Consider the following 15,854-nt stretch of genomic DNA (forward strand, 5'->3'; position numbering starts at 1 on the left):
CTACGTAGCAACAGAACCACTAAACAGAACGCGACGGTAGTGAAGAAGGAATATCTTTGGAAGCCGCTTGTTAGACTACAACAACATTGATTTGACAGCTAACGTTAATCAGAACCTGCAAATATGGTAAAATAGAATTAATGATTTCATTATTAAATGTTTTGTCTCAAGTTGTTAGCTAGTTCAATAATAGTTATGTAAAAGGTAGTTACGTGCAGGCAGGCCTAATATCAAATATTGATGTCAATACCAAGCCATTCATAGTCGCGGGAAGATGTTTTGAGTACGGGGTGCAGAGGAAGTACATACAATCTTAGCCACAGAGGATCATTAGTTTATTTTAAAGATGTGGATTGTTTGTATGCCTAGTTGGGAAGACCTCAATTTGGGCAGAAGGCGTGGCAATAGGCCTAGCTGATTATTGAGATGTGGCTGTCAGTGAAAACCAATGCATCTAAAATATGTGTGAAGATAATTTGTCTTGAGTATAATTTGAAATGTTGAGACAAGAAGGGGAGTGGTGCGTGGTGAATATATTGGCGGGCCTCTCCCCAGAATGCGCTCAGCTCTCCAGAATGTACGGCGTTCACCCATAAAAGGATAAATTAATTCAAGGTTTATACAAATATGTCCATTCAATAGAGGATTCCAAAAGAAAAACAATAGTCCAAACCCCATGCCTCTACCATATATGGTTCAAACGTTACAGACGATTTACTCTGAACATTTAGCATGTTTAGAGTAAATGGAATGTCATCACAGGCATGATCACAAAGTGGTCACTGCTCAATAGAACTGGGGCGCTGCTGCGAAGCAGAACGGTGCTAACTTCGAATGTCAACTCACAAGCTAACTAGTGGCTGCAGGTTTGTGAGTAAAACATGTTTTTTCCCCAAATGAAATCAGTTGAATACAAAACTGAATAGGGACTAAATATAATAATAATATATTATTATTATTATTATTATTATAAATATGTATTTATTTACAAAGCTGAATTTCAATATCCACCCTCCGCGAAGACAATATGTTCCTGTTTGTTTGTGTATTTCTGAGTCTTTCCCTTTAAATCTTCATAGAAACGGCCCTCTCAAAGTAGATTGATTGCCAATACAGTGGTTTGCAAAAGTATTCACCTCCCTTGGCATTTTTCCTATTTTGTTGCCTTACAACCTGGAATTAAAATTGATTTTTTGGGGGGTATGTATCATTTGATTTACACAACATGAAGATGCAAAATATGTTTTATTGTGAAACAAACAAGAAATAAGACATACCACAGATTCTCAATTGGATTGTAGTCTGGGCTTTGACTAGGCCATTCCAAGACATTTAAATGTTTCCCCTTAAACCACTTGAGTGTTGCTTTAGCAGTATGCTTAGGGTCATTGTCCTGCTGGAAGGTGAACCTCCGTCCCAGTCTCAAATCTCTGGAAGATTGAAACAGGTTTCCCTAAAAAAATTCCCTGTATTTAGCTCCATCCATCATTCCTTCAATTCTGACCAGTTTCCCAGTCCCTGCTGATGAAAAACATCCCACAGCATGATGCTGCCACCACCATGCTTCACTGTGGGGATGGTGTCCTCGGGGTGATGAGAGGTGTTGGGTTTGTGCCAGACATAGCGTTTTTCTTGATGGCCAAAAAGCTCAATTTTAGTCTCATTCTTCCATATGTTTGGGGAGTCTCCTACATGCCTTTAGGTGAACACCAAACGTGTTTGCTTATTTTTTTCTTTAAGCAAAGGCTTTTTTTCTGGCCACTCTTCCGTAAAGCCCAGCTCTGTGGAGTGTACGGCTTAAAGTGATCCTATGGACAGATACTCCAATCTCCGCTGTGGAGCTTTGCAGCTCCTTCAGGGTTATCTTTGGTCTCTTTGTTGCCTCTCTGATTCATGCCCTCCTTGCCTGGTCCGTGACTTTTGGTGGGTGGCCTTCTCTTGGCAGGTTTGTTGTGGTGCCATATTCTTTCAATTTTTTAATAATGGATTTAATGGTGCGCCGTGGGATGTTCAAAGTTTTGGATATTCTTTTATAACCCAACCCTGATCTGTACTTCTCCACAACTTTGTCCCTGACCTGTTTGGAGAGCTCCTTGGTCTTCATGGTGCCGCTTGCTTGGTGGTGCCCCTTGCTTAGTGGTGTTGCAGACTCTGGGGCCTTTCAGAACAGGTGCATATACAGTTGAAGTCGGAAGTTTACATACACCTTAGCCAAATACATTTAAACTCAGTTTTTCACAATTCCTGACATTTAATCATAGTAAAAATTCCCTGTCTTAGGTCAGTTAGGATCACCACTTTATTTTAAGAATGTGAAATGTCAGAATAATAGTAGAGAGAATGATTTATTTTAACTTGGGTCAAACGTTTCGGGTAGCCTTCCACAAGCTTCCCACAATAAGTTGGGTGAATTTAGGCCCATTCCTCCTGACAGAGCTGGCGTAACTGAGTCAGGTTTGTTGGCCTCCTTGCTCGCACACGCTTTTTCAGTTCTGCCCACAAATTTTCTATAGGATTGAGGTCAGGGCTTTTGTGATGGCCACACCAATACCTTGACTTTGTTATCTTTAAGCCATTTTGCCACAACTTTGGAAGTATGCTTAGGGTCATTGTCCATTTGGAAGACCCATTTGCGACCAAGCTTTAACTTCCTGACTGATGTCTTGAGATGTTGCTTCAATATATCCACATAATTTTCCTTCCTCATGATGCCATCTATTTTGTGAAGTGCACCAGTCCCTCCTGCAGCAAAGCACCCCCACAGCATGATGCTGCCACCCCCGTGCTTCATGGTTGGGATGGTGTTCTTCGGCTTGCAAGCCTACCCATTTTTCCTCCAAACATAACGATGGTCATTATGGCCAAACAGTTCTATTTTTGTTTCATCAGACCAGAGGACATTTCTCCAAAAAGTACGATCTTTGTCCTCATGTGCAGTTGCAAACCGAAGTCTGGCTTTTTTATGGCGGTTTTGGTGCAGTGGCTTCTTCCTTGCTGAACGGCCTTTCAGGTTATGTCGATATAGGACTCGTTTTACTGTGGATATAGATACTTTTGTACCTGTCTCCTCCAGCATCTTCACAAGGTCCTTTGCTGTTGTTCTGGAATTTATTTGCACTTTTTGCACCAAAGTACGTTCATCTCTAGGAGGCAGTACGCGTCTCCTTCCTGAGCGGTATGACAGCTGCGTGGTCCCATGGTATTTATACTTGAGTACTATTGTTTGTACAGATGAACGTGGTACCGTCAGGCATTTGGAAATTGCTCCCAAGGATGAACCAGACTTGTGGAGGTCTACAATTTTTTTCCTGAGGTCTTGGCTGATTTCTTTTGATTTTCCCATGATGTCAAGCAAATAGGCACTGAGTTTGAAGGTAGGCCTTGAAACACATCCACAGGTACACCTCCAATTGACTCAAATTATGTCAATTAGCCCATCAGAAGCTTCTAAAGCCATGACATCATTTTCTGGAATTTTCCAAGCTGTCTAAAGGCACAGTCAACTTAGCGTATGTAAACTTCTGACCCACTGGAATTGTGATACAGTGAATTATAAGTAAAATAATCTGTCTGTAAACAACTGTTGGAAAAATGACTTGTGTCATGCACAAAGTAAATGATCTTACCAACTTGGCAAAACTATAGTTTGTTAAAAAGACATTTGTGTAATGGTTGAAAAACGAGTTTTAATGACTCCAACCTAAGTGTATGTAAACTTCCGACTTCAACTGTATACTCAGATCATGTGACACTTAGATTGCACACAGGTGGACTTTACTTAACTAATTATGTGACTTCTGAAGGTAATGGGTTGCACCAGATCTTATTTAGGGGCTTCATAGCAAAGGGGGTGAATACATATGCACGCACCACTTTTCCGTTATTTTTTTCATTTCACTTCACCAATTTGGACTATTTTGTGTATGTCCATTACCTGAAATTTAAATAACAGGTTTTAATGCAACAAAATAGGAAAAACGCCAAGGGGGATGAATATTTTTGCAAGGCACTCTATAGGCAATGAAAGCAAAGGATCTGGATGTGAAAATGAGGAAGGTATCAAGTTGATTTTGGTTGGTCTAACGAGCGGAAACACCTCCAAACGGTACCACAGTGCCAAATATGGAAGATACAACCAAGAGCGGAGCAGTTTAAACTAGCAAATGAACGTTCTTATTTAATCAACACTGTCAAGTACAAGTATATTAAGGTTACAATATTGTAGAGAACAATCTAATTATTAATTCTATGAAATTTATAATGACATGGGGCAAAGAAAACTAAGTTTTGACAATTTCGTAGCACCCTCTTGAATTGCCCCGTTTTTCTCTACATTGTACAGCAGTGAGTCAACATGCTACAGAATGCGCTGAGCTGTCTCCCTCCAATTCTTGCACTTTCATTTTTGTATTGTCTTAATTGTTTGCCCTTCGATTGTTTATTTTGGTAAATTCCCCATTACATATGTCACCAATAGTAAATGTATTGTTAATCCCCATCATTTACTTACATTAATTTCTGTTAATGCACATTTTGTCAATTTTTTCATTGTATTTTGTTTGGAGCGCTCCATGTGAGCAATGAGCATGTGTGTGGTTTTTCTGTCCTCTTAGTGTTGACGGAGTGCGCGCGCGCCTGAGCATGCGTAGAAGTAGGCTAACTGGCCTGCTGCGCTCAAATGTAGGAAAGTGCCCATTTGGGGATGTCTGATTTCTGGTTGTCTTATCTCACCACCACTAATAAGGTGGGCTACTCAGTGATTTTTCTCCACCTCACACCTTGAGTCAACAAAGTCATTAAAAAAAAGAATCCATTGTGAATGATAATAGTTCCTCTCAGTATTTGAAAAATCTTTCCAACACTCTCCCCCTTGATAATCACAAACTTGAAACTCACGTGCCACCTAGGAATAGACCGTTGTGAACAGATCGCACATTCTTTGTACTGCGTAATTACAACAGGTGTGTGTGTGTGAGAGAGAGATAATGAGAGGGTTGTTGTAACTAAGATTGTGCCTATTAAAACTGAGCACAAATGGACAGCTATGCGATCCATCGCGGAGAAAAGCGCTCACCTCGATCCAGCACCAGCGGGTGGAAAGCACCACGCACCACCCAGCACTGTGTTGCTTGCTAGACTAGTGGGCTAGTACACCTACGTGTTTGACATGGGCAGGAGCAGGCCTGTGAGCCGAGGGCTAGAGAATGCCATGTTCCTTATTTGATATCAAATCAAATCAAATTTTATTTGTCAAATTCGCGTGTTTAGCAGATGTTATTGCGGGTGTAGTGAAATGCTTGTGCTTCTAGCTCCGACAGTGCAGTAATATCTAACAAGTAATATCTAACAATTTCACAACATATACCCAATATACACAAATCTAAGTAAGGAATGGAATTGAAGAATATATACATATACGGACAAGCCATGACAGAGCGGCATGGACTAAGATACAGTAGAATATTATAGAATACAGTATATACAGTTGAAGTCGGATGTTTACATACACTTAGGTTGGAGTCATTAAAACTCGTTTTTCAACCACTCCACTAATTTCTGGTTAACAAACTATAGTTTTGGCAAGTCGGTTAGGACATCTACTTTGTGCATGACACAAGTAATTTTTCCAACAATTGTTTACAGACCGATTATTTCACTTATAATTCACTCTATCACAATTCCAGTGGGTCAGAAGTTTACATACACTAAGTTGACTATGCCTTTTAAACAGCTTGGAAAATTCCAGAAAATGATGTCATGGCTTTAGAAGCTTTGGATAGGCTAATTGAAATAATTTGAGTCAATTGGAGGTGTATCTGTGGATGTATTTCAAGGCCTACCTTCAAACTCAGTGCCTCTTTGCTTGACATCATGGGGAAATCAAAAGAAATCAGCCAAGACCTCAGAAAAAAAATTGTAGACCTCCACAAATCTGGTTCATCCTTGTGAGCAATTTCCAAACGCCTGAAGGTACCACGTTCATCTGTACAAACAATAGTACGCAAGTATAAACACCATGGGACCACGCAGCCGTCATACCGCTCAGGAAGGAGACGCGTTCTGTCTCCTAGAGATGAACGTACTTTGGTGCGAAAAGTGCAAATCAATCCCAGAACAACAGCAAAGGACCTTGTGAAGATGCTGGAGGAAACTGGTACAAAAGTATCTATATCCACAATAAAACAAGTCCTATATCGACATAACCTGAAAGGCAGCTCAGCATGGAAGAAGCCACTGCTCCAAAACCGCCATAAAAAAGGCCAGACTACGGTTTGCAACTGTACATGGGGACAAAGATCGTACTTTTGGAGAAATGTCCTATGGTCTGATGAAACAAAAATAGAACTGTTTGGCCATAATGACCATCGTTATGTTTGGAGGAAAAATGGGTAGGCTTGCAAGCCGAAGAACACCATCCCAACCGTGAAGCACGGGGGTAGCAGCATCATGCTGTGGAGGTGTTTGGCTGCAGGAGGGACTGGTGCACTTCACAAAATAGATGGCATCATGAGGAAGGAAAATTATGTGGATATATTGAAGCATCATCTCAAGACATCAGTCAGGAAGTTAAAGCTTGGTCGCAAATGGGTCTTCCAAATGGACAATGACCCCAAGCATACTTCCAAAGTTGTGGCAAAATGGCTTAAGGACAACAAAGTCAAGGTATTGGAGTGGCAAACACAAAGCCTCGACCTCAATCCTATAGAACATTTGTGGGCAGAACTGAAAAAGCGTGTGCGAGCAAGGAGGCCTACAAACCTGACTCAGTTACACCAGCTCTGTCAGGAGGAATGGGCTAAAATTCACCCAACTTATTGTGGGAAGCTTGTGGAAGGCTACCCGAAACGTTTGACCCAAGTTAAACAATTTAAAGGCAATGCTACCAAATACTAATTGGGTGTATGTACACTTCTGACCCACTGGGAATGTGATGAAAGAAATAAAAGCTGAAAGAAATCATTCTCTCTACTATTATTCTGACATTTCACGTTCTTAAAATAAAGTGGTGATCCTAACTGACCTAAGACAGGGAATTTATACTAGGATTAAATGTCAGGAATTGTGAAAAACTGAGTTCAAATGTATTTGGCTAAGGTGTATGTAAACTTCCGACTTCAACTGTACATATGAGATGAGTAGTGCGAGATATGAAAACATTATTAAAGTGACTAGTGTTCCATTTCTTAAAGTGGCCAGTGATTTCAATAGGCAGCAGCAGCCTGTAGTGTGCTAGTGATGGCTATTTAACAGTCGGATGGCCTTGAGATAGAAGCTGTTTTTCATTCTGTCGGTCCCAGCTTTGATGCACCTGTACTGACCTCGCCTTCTGGATGATAGCGGGGTGAACAGGCAGTGGCTCAGGTGGTTGATGTCCTTGATGATCTTGTTGGCACTGTGTTATCCTCAAAGCGGGCGAAGAAGGTGTTTGCGACGTGGCTGTTTTTCCTTTTGTAGTCCGTGATTGTCTGTAGACCCTGCCACATGTCTCGTGTTTGAGCCGTTGAGTTGTTCCCATTCCCTTTTTTCCAAGTTTAGAATTCTGAACTAATATAAAATAGATGTGGAAAACTGTTGCGAGCGTTACTCTTGATAGGGTGAGAGAAGGGAAGAGGGGCAGAAAGGGAGCGAGAGAGACCGGACTTAACGCAAACTGTCTATCATCGGACTGGTAAGTGTGGAAAGTGACCTGTTGAAGTTGATAAATGACAAACTGGGCATACTGGAGTTGGTCAGTAATGATGTAAAATAGTTGAAGGCGAGTCTGGAAATGAGTGACGGAAATGCTGCGATAATGGAGAGCGATACAAAAAAACTAAAAGTGACAGTCACTAGGATAGAAACGGATGTTAAGGAACTTAAAAAGGAGAACAACTTTCTGAAAGAAGCCTTACTAGATATACAAACTAGATCGATGAGAGAATTAGCTAGTACTTACGGGTATCCAGGAAAAGGAGAGAGAGATTACAGAAAGAATAGTGAGGGACTTCTTTCTTACAGCGCTGCAGATTCCACTCGAGGCTGTCGATAAAATCCAACTCGAACGTGTACACCGTTTCGGACAAAGAGGGCAGAGATATGAGCGTCCAATCGTTGCCAAATTTGCCTTTTTTAAGGACAAAGTAATGGTTAAAAACCTAGGAAAAAGACTTGCTGGCATGAAAATAGGCATGAATGATCAGTTCCCGAGGGAGATTGCAGAACGGCGCAAAGTTCTGTACCCAATCTTCAAGGAAAACAGATTAAAAGGGAAGCGTGTTGCTCTCATTGTTGATAAACTGTATATTGACAACCAAATTAGGGTTGCACGATATTGGAAATAACTGACATTGCGATATTTTGTTTTTCTGCTATATATATTGCGAAATGAAAAAATACAGGATGTATGTATGATCCTCTGGGGAAAATGCAGTTTGCAAACAGCGACTTTTCAGGTGGAAGTCCTCATTAATAAAGTGTACGGTCAGACTTATGTAGGGCTCCGTTGTCCAGCTGGACCACAAGTCCGTTGTTGCTGTATAATATTCCACTTGTGACAGCTCTGTTTCAACTTGTGCCTTGCATTTCTCGTACAACTCTGGGATGGCAACTTGAAAAAAATTGTTGCGTGATGGCATTACATACCGCTTGTCAAGCGACCGGATCATGTTTTTAAAACCCTCTTTGGTAACCATGTTAATTGGTACCATGTCTTTGGCGACGTGAAATGTTATTGAATCTGTGATTTCTCTCTGCCGTTTGGAACCTTTCTCGTATGGTGTAATACTGGCAAAGGCATCCGAACTAGATCTTTGCTTTGGAGGGCATTGAGATGCTTTGCACTCGTCATACGAAGATTTGTGGTGCCGCCTTAAATGATCGAACAAATTGGTCGTGTTGCCTCGTGTTGTGGCAACAATTGCAAGGCACTCTCGACAAAGTACCTGTTTTTGGTCAACATCATCCTGTCTGTAGCCGAAATATTTCCATATAATTGACGATGCATTTATTTTTGCCACCAAATTCTCAATTTCGGTCTTTTTTGCCTGTTCCTCGCTCATCATTTCGTCGCAAGCAGAGCCTGCATGTCAACCACGTGCAGCAACGAACTCCGTGTTTAAAAATAATAATAATAAACTGTGTATCCAATAACCCATAAATTGGAGTAAATTACGTTATATCAGACAGATATAATGCTAGTTTAACATTGAAAATATATATATATTGTAGACTGATATATGTTTACCTTACTAAATCGCATGTTCTGCGATGTGACTATTGCGGATGCATACATCGCAATGTCGATGCTGAAATGATATATCGTGCAGCCCTAAACCAAATGTTCCGCGACACAAAGACTACTCCATGGCTATTCTGAAAGTTCTAATAGAGGAGTCGAATAATGGAACACCCAATACTAGTCATGGTAGGGATTGTAATAATAAAACATATTTATAGTAGGTATAGTAATTTATAAAGGGATAAGACAGTATTACAAGAAAAGATAACAAGCTAAATAATACATTTTCAAATACAACTAAATTAGAACACAAGTACTCAATCAACATAGTGGAGATAAAAACATAGCAAATAGAAGACATAGAAGGCACAGTTTGGGGATATGTATGGATGAATTGTGATGGAAGGTGTGGTGTGCGTTTTGGTGTTTGAATAAGTGTGGCGTTAAGTGAGTGAGAAAGGAAATGGTTGCATATCCCAGAACCAACATGTGTCTGTGAGCAGGAGTTGTGAGAGAGAGCTTTCAATACATTTTAAAGTATAGTCCCGTGTTGCTCAGTTGGTAGAGCATGGTGTTTTCAATGCCAGGGTTGTGGGTTCGATTCCCACGGGGGGCCAGTATGAAAAAATAAATAAAAAATGTATGCACTCACTAACTGTAAGTCGCTCTGGATAGGAGCGTCTGCTAAATGACTAAAATGTAAAATGTATACATTTTATTTTTTATTGTCCTATCATGATGGAACGATCCCCAATCCTATATCCTAGACACCCACCTGAGCGACCCATACACCAAAGTGAAGTCCCCATCTGTTTTATGGACCTGCTGTGAGTTGCCTATATGCAGCCAAAACAGGAAAATAAATGTGGTCAGAGACCTACTTGAGCAGCACCGCCCCCCCAAGATTCTGAGCCTGCCTGGCAGGGTTGGTCCTACAAAGCCCCCTGATGGGAGAGCATTATATACAAGGAAATTCTCAAAGCTGCTAATGAGAACCTTGACGACCTTGTACCTAGCCGGTGGGGATTCCGGTGGGGTACCCCCACCCAGGTAGTGGCAGTGCTGGCAACACTGGCTGCAGTAACCCAAGGGGAGGGGGTCACACTCGGACAATCAGAGGCTTATCATTGTGGCCCAGGTGGCACAAAATAATCAAAGGTCTGACTGCACGGAGATCAGAGTGTTTGTGTCTCAGGTGAAGAGGGTGGATCTGATCTCCATCACCTAGGACTTGACATAGATTAAATAGATTAATCAAATGTCACATTGTTTTCAATTTCTGCTCAATCTTGCATGCTTTCTCAATCAGCTGTAACTGAATATGCATTCGTAAATCAGGTCCTTTCTTGAGTTGGGCTCTGGGATGTACCAACCGTTGAGCATCTGATTTTATGGTTGATTGTGGAGGAAAGGGGTTGAGTCGGGGAAAACTCCAGGGTTGGATGGCATACCAGTCAAGGTATACCAAACCTTTTTTGATATACTAAGAGGACTGTTATTAGCATGTTTTAACCACTCCTATGTAAATGGTAGATTATCAGACACTCAAGAAGAAGGTCTGATTTCTGGTTATTACTGAAACAGGATACAAGTGGGAAATATAAAGACCCAGTCCATTACAAAAATTGGAGGCCCCTTACACTTCAGTGTTGTGATGCAAAAATTCTAGCAAAATGTATCGCGCATAGAATTAAAAAGGTATTGTCGGACATTATTCATTCTAATCAGACAGGTTTACAAAATACATTGGAGATAATATAAGGCAAGTACTGGAAACAATAGAACACTATGGAAAATCTGGGAAACCAGGCCTGCTATTCATAGCAGACTTTGAAAAGGCATTTGATAACGTACGACTGAGGTTTATATATAAATGCTGGCGCATTTCAATTTTGGAGAATTTCTTATAAACTGGGTCAAAATCATGTATAGTAACCCTAGGTGTAAAATAGTAAATAATGGCTATTTCTCAGAAAGTTTTAAACTGTCAAGAGGAGTGAAACAAGTTTGTCCACTATCGGCATATCTATTTATTATGGCCATTGAGATGTTAGCTATTAAAATCAGATCCAACAATAATATCAAGGGATTAGAAATCCAGGGCTTAAAAACAAAGGTGTCATTGTACGCTGATGATTCATGTTTTCTTTTAAATCCACAACTAGAATCCCTCCACAGCCTCATAGAGGATCTAGATACATTTTCTAACCTCTCTGGATTACAACCAAATTATGACAAATGTACTTATTGGATCACTAAAAAATAAAATTTTTACATTACCATGTAGTTTACCAATAAAATGGTCTGATGGTGATGTGGATATACTCGGAATACATATCCCAAAGGAAATAAATGATCTCACTCCAATAAAATGTAATAGAAAGTTAGCAAAAACTGATAAGATCTTGCTACCATGGAAAGGTAAATACCTGTCAATTTGTAGAAAAATCATCCTGATTAACTCTTTAGTATTATCCCAGTTTACCTATTTGCTTATGATCTTGCCTACGCCTAACAGTTTTTTTTTAATTATATGAGAAAAAAATATTCAATTTTATTTGGAACGGCAAGCCAGACAAAATTAAACGGGCCTATTTATATAATGAATATGAATTCGGAGGACAGAAATTATTAAATATTAAAGCATTAGACCTATCACTAAAAGCTTCAGTCATACAAAATTATTATTAATCCTCCAGAAACGACAGAACAAATAATGCAACAAATATTGTGGTTAAACTCAAATATACTAATTGACAAAAAACCTTGACAAAATGTTTAAAAAAGGTATAATCTTCGTAAATTATATCATCGGTAGGACTGGTGGAGTTATGTCGTACATGCAGCTAACAAAAACAAATGGAAATGTCTGCTCTACCCAAAATTACAACCAAATAATTGCAGCCTTACCGCAAAAATGGAAGAGGTAATTGGAAGGGGGAGAAAGTAAGGAACTTGTCTGTCAGCCTTGCATTAAAGAACATAATTGGTTAAAGAAAACAACTGTGAAAAATAAAAAAGTATACCAGTTTCATTTAAGGACAAAAGGATTGACAGCCGTCCCATATAGATTGCAAAATAGCTGGGAAGAGATTTTTGACGTACCGATCCCATGGCATAGTGTTTATGAACTGATACGCAAAACGACACCGAATTCAAAACTTAGAATCTTTCAATTTTAAATTATTATATAAAATTCTTGCTACCAATAGAATGTTATTTATATGGGGGATACAATCGTCCCAGCTCTGCAGATTTTGCATCGAAGAGACAGAATCATTAGATCATTTTGTTTTGGTACTGTCCATTTGTAGCTTGTTTTTGGACACAGGTCCAGGAATGGCTAAAGGATTGCAATATTTACCTTGCAGATGGCATTACTGGGTGATCTGAAAAGTCATAGTCAATCGATCAATAATATAATAATACTTTTAGCAAAAAAGTTTATTTTCAATTTACAATCTGTAGAAACAATGAGAATAGAAAGGTTCAGAACGTTTGTAAAACATCACAGTACAGTTGAAAAATATATGGCGAATAGAAATCCTATATGGATGATGTTAAGAGAGATGGGAGGTGTTGAATGGAGTTGAAGGATGGGACTAATAACAACAACTAATAACAAGATAACTAATAATGTAAGCATACTGTGTCCATAATAAGTATATAGGTTGTAGGTTGGGAGCTTTTGTGAAAGAGCACAATTAGAAAGTTATGGCATATAGAAGCAAACCGGATGGACATCATGAAAATGATCGGAGAGGTTGAGAGTAGAAGAAGTTCAGGAGAAAAAACAAACAAAATATAATTATTGTAAAATTGACTGTGTCCATAAAATGTATATAGTAAGTATAAGCTGGAAGTAGAGGCCTAAGCATTGTTGTTCACTAGTTTACTCCAATTAGGGAAAGGGTGGTGGGGTTGGAAAGTAATAAAGGGGAATATATTTTTTTTTAAAGGATATGTGTGTGTGTGTGTGTGTGTGTGTGTGTGTGTGTGTATGTATATATATGTATATGTATATGTATGTGTATATATATATATATATATATATATATATATATAAAAACATGGGGGATTGGAAGTGATGCAGACAATTACATTGATGGAAGTTACAATCTATCTGCAATATTAAGCTGATCTACCCCCTAAAAAAGAAAGAAAAAACGGTCTATCATACAGCAGAGCGTGTGTCCGACACCAAACCCCTACAACTGAATAGAAAAAAAGCATATCAGGAGCCCACCACATACAAAACAGAGCTGAGAGCTCTCCTTGCAGAATGGGGCCCATATATAAATATAGTGTAATTTATATCAATAATGCAACCAAAAAATAGTTTAATAGTTTATTGCAACAACACAAATTCTTGCAATTTTACCATCTCACTACCAGGGGGTGTTGCAGCACCTTCAGCACCTGTACTCCCCGCAGCTATGAACCCATTGCACTTTAAAGGGGCAATCAGCAGTTGCTACATACATTTTTTGACTTATAAATTAATGATATGTACCCATTGATTCTTGAAGAATATAACTTATAAGTGCCTCATGAGCTTAGTTCAGCTGACATACCCCATCAGTGGCCATAATATAAGCTTGTTTTACTCCAATGTTTGTAAAGAAAGTAAATGTCAACAAACACTGTATAGCCAAAAGAAAATATCTGTTTCAAGTTTTATTAGTTGTATGTACTGGATACACATGGTATACATCGTCCAACAAAATGCTTACTTGCAGGTTCCTTCTCGAGAATGCAACAACAGTAAGAAATCATAAAAAATACTGACATGCTTTATTTTCTTCCATAAACAGGCAGAAGTCGAGGAGACACTAAAGAGAATTCAAACTCACAAAGGTGTAATTGGAACAATAGTTGTTAATGCCGAGGGTAAGCAAGACAACACTGAAGTAACAGTATCCCTCCCTCGCTACAATCCTATGTTTACATTCTCTTACAGGAGCTGTACCTATAGCCACAACATTATTATTACTTTTATTTGTCAGGGACCATGTACAACATGCCATTGCACCAGATTTAGCTAGATAGCTAATTTTCATCTGTAGTCGCTGGGCGTCAGAGACATGTGAAGACAATTTTACACTTTAGACATACCATTTGAATTTATGTAGCAAGCTAACTAATCAGTAATACTCTCATCACTTCTCTATTATAAAGTTGATGCTGTGTGTTGGTCTTTCTTAGGTATCCCAATCAGAACTACCTTAGACAACTCCACCACGGTGCAGTATGCTGGTCTGCTGCACCAGCTCACTATGAAAGCCAGGAGCACAGTCCGAGACATCGACCCTCAGAACGACCTGACCTTCCTCCGAATCCGCTCCAAGAAGCATGAGATCATGGTGGCACCTGGTGAGTGTAGCAGAGGTGGTTTAGGTTCTCAAGGGAGGCCCAGACACGTGAAGATCATCTATGTATCTGACGTGTTGATATTGTGCTCATCATTTGATTATTTGATTCATTGTTAACATAAATGTAATTCAATATTGAAATGTAATGAAACACATTTAGGGGTTTTACAGTTTTTCTCCTCTCTCTTCTCACTCTTTTCCAGACAAGGAGTATCTATTGATAGTCATCCAGAACCCTAGTGAATAGCCCCAGGATGTTCCTGTGAGAGTCAGGCAGTAGCTCCTCACACACTGATCTTTGTCTCTGTCAAGAATAGATGTTTTGTTTAACTGGACCACACATTTTGCTTTCTGTGTATTTTCTTATTTTTCGGCTTTTTGTACTCTGCAATATGTTGCCTTATTCTATTCATTCTCCTTCTTCTTAGCCATTGTCATCAATTAAAAAAATAGAAGAAACAAGAATGTCATAACAATTGGTGCATTGTGTATGTCCTATTTTCCTATGTCCCATGTCGACCCCTGTATGATGATATGAATATAGTCTTATGTAAGGAGGGTAGATAATGACTGAATCTGAATTACTTTATTCTGAGTTAATGTAGAGGAACTGAGGAAGGTCAATGTGTCAGAGACAGAGCTGTAGTGTATGGTCAGAGTTACCACAGAGCAGCAGTATCAGACATGTTTAATTTTCATTCAACTGTTTGTTCTAAAGAGCTTCCTGGGGTGTGATTGAGTTAACTAGCTAACTTTCCAAAATTGCTTGAAATACATTTCATTTTTTGGGAAATGTATAATTACAATTGACAAGGTATAATTGACTTGACAACAACCCCATATACAAATTTAGCTTTCTTCATCAGAAAATCAAAGTGTCATATGTGGCTGTTTTATCAAAGTTAGCTGGCTAATTTAATAATTCTGCTTTCCAGAATACCCCACTTTGGTAGAAATCTATGGTGTGAACTCAGAAATCAAATACCAGGTCAGGCCAGCAAAGGGCATACGCTGGCTGTCACAGCACATTCTCAGTGATTTTACATTTTAGCCATTTAGCAGACGCTTATCCAGAGCGACTTACAGTAGTGAGTGCAAAAATGTATACGTTTTTTTGTTCAGAATTGTGCATGTATGTGGGTGTGATAATGTAAAGAGAATGAGGGAAATGTTACTAGTGACCATAGCGAGTACACAGCCACTACTGCTGGAGGTGGGGGATGTGGTCTACATGTGCCTCTCCTCAGGTTCCAGTTACTGGAATA

The 15,854-nt window shown here is 39.4% G+C and overlaps 1 protein-coding gene across 1 annotated transcript; it reads left to right on the top strand.

Moving 5' to 3' along the window:
* The first annotated feature begins 15 nt into the window (after nucleotides 1–15).
* LOC121576373 (dynein light chain roadblock-type 2) lies at nucleotides 16–15,065 on the top strand. Its single transcript, XM_041889461.1, has 4 exons — nucleotides 16–126; nucleotides 14,032–14,107; nucleotides 14,423–14,590; nucleotides 14,793–15,065. The coding sequence occupies exons 1-4, from the start codon at nucleotides 124–126 to the stop codon at nucleotides 14,834–14,836; spliced, it is 291 nt and encodes a 96-aa protein (XP_041745395.1). The 5' UTR covers nucleotides 16–123; the 3' UTR covers nucleotides 14,837–15,065.
* The last annotated feature ends 789 nt before the right edge of the window (nucleotides 15,066–15,854 follow it).

This window comes from Coregonus clupeaformis, chromosome 11 (assembly GCF_020615455.1).
Source record: "Coregonus clupeaformis isolate EN_2021a chromosome 11, ASM2061545v1, whole genome shotgun sequence".
Taxonomy (NCBI): Eukaryota; Metazoa; Chordata; class Actinopteri; order Salmoniformes; family Salmonidae; genus Coregonus; species Coregonus clupeaformis.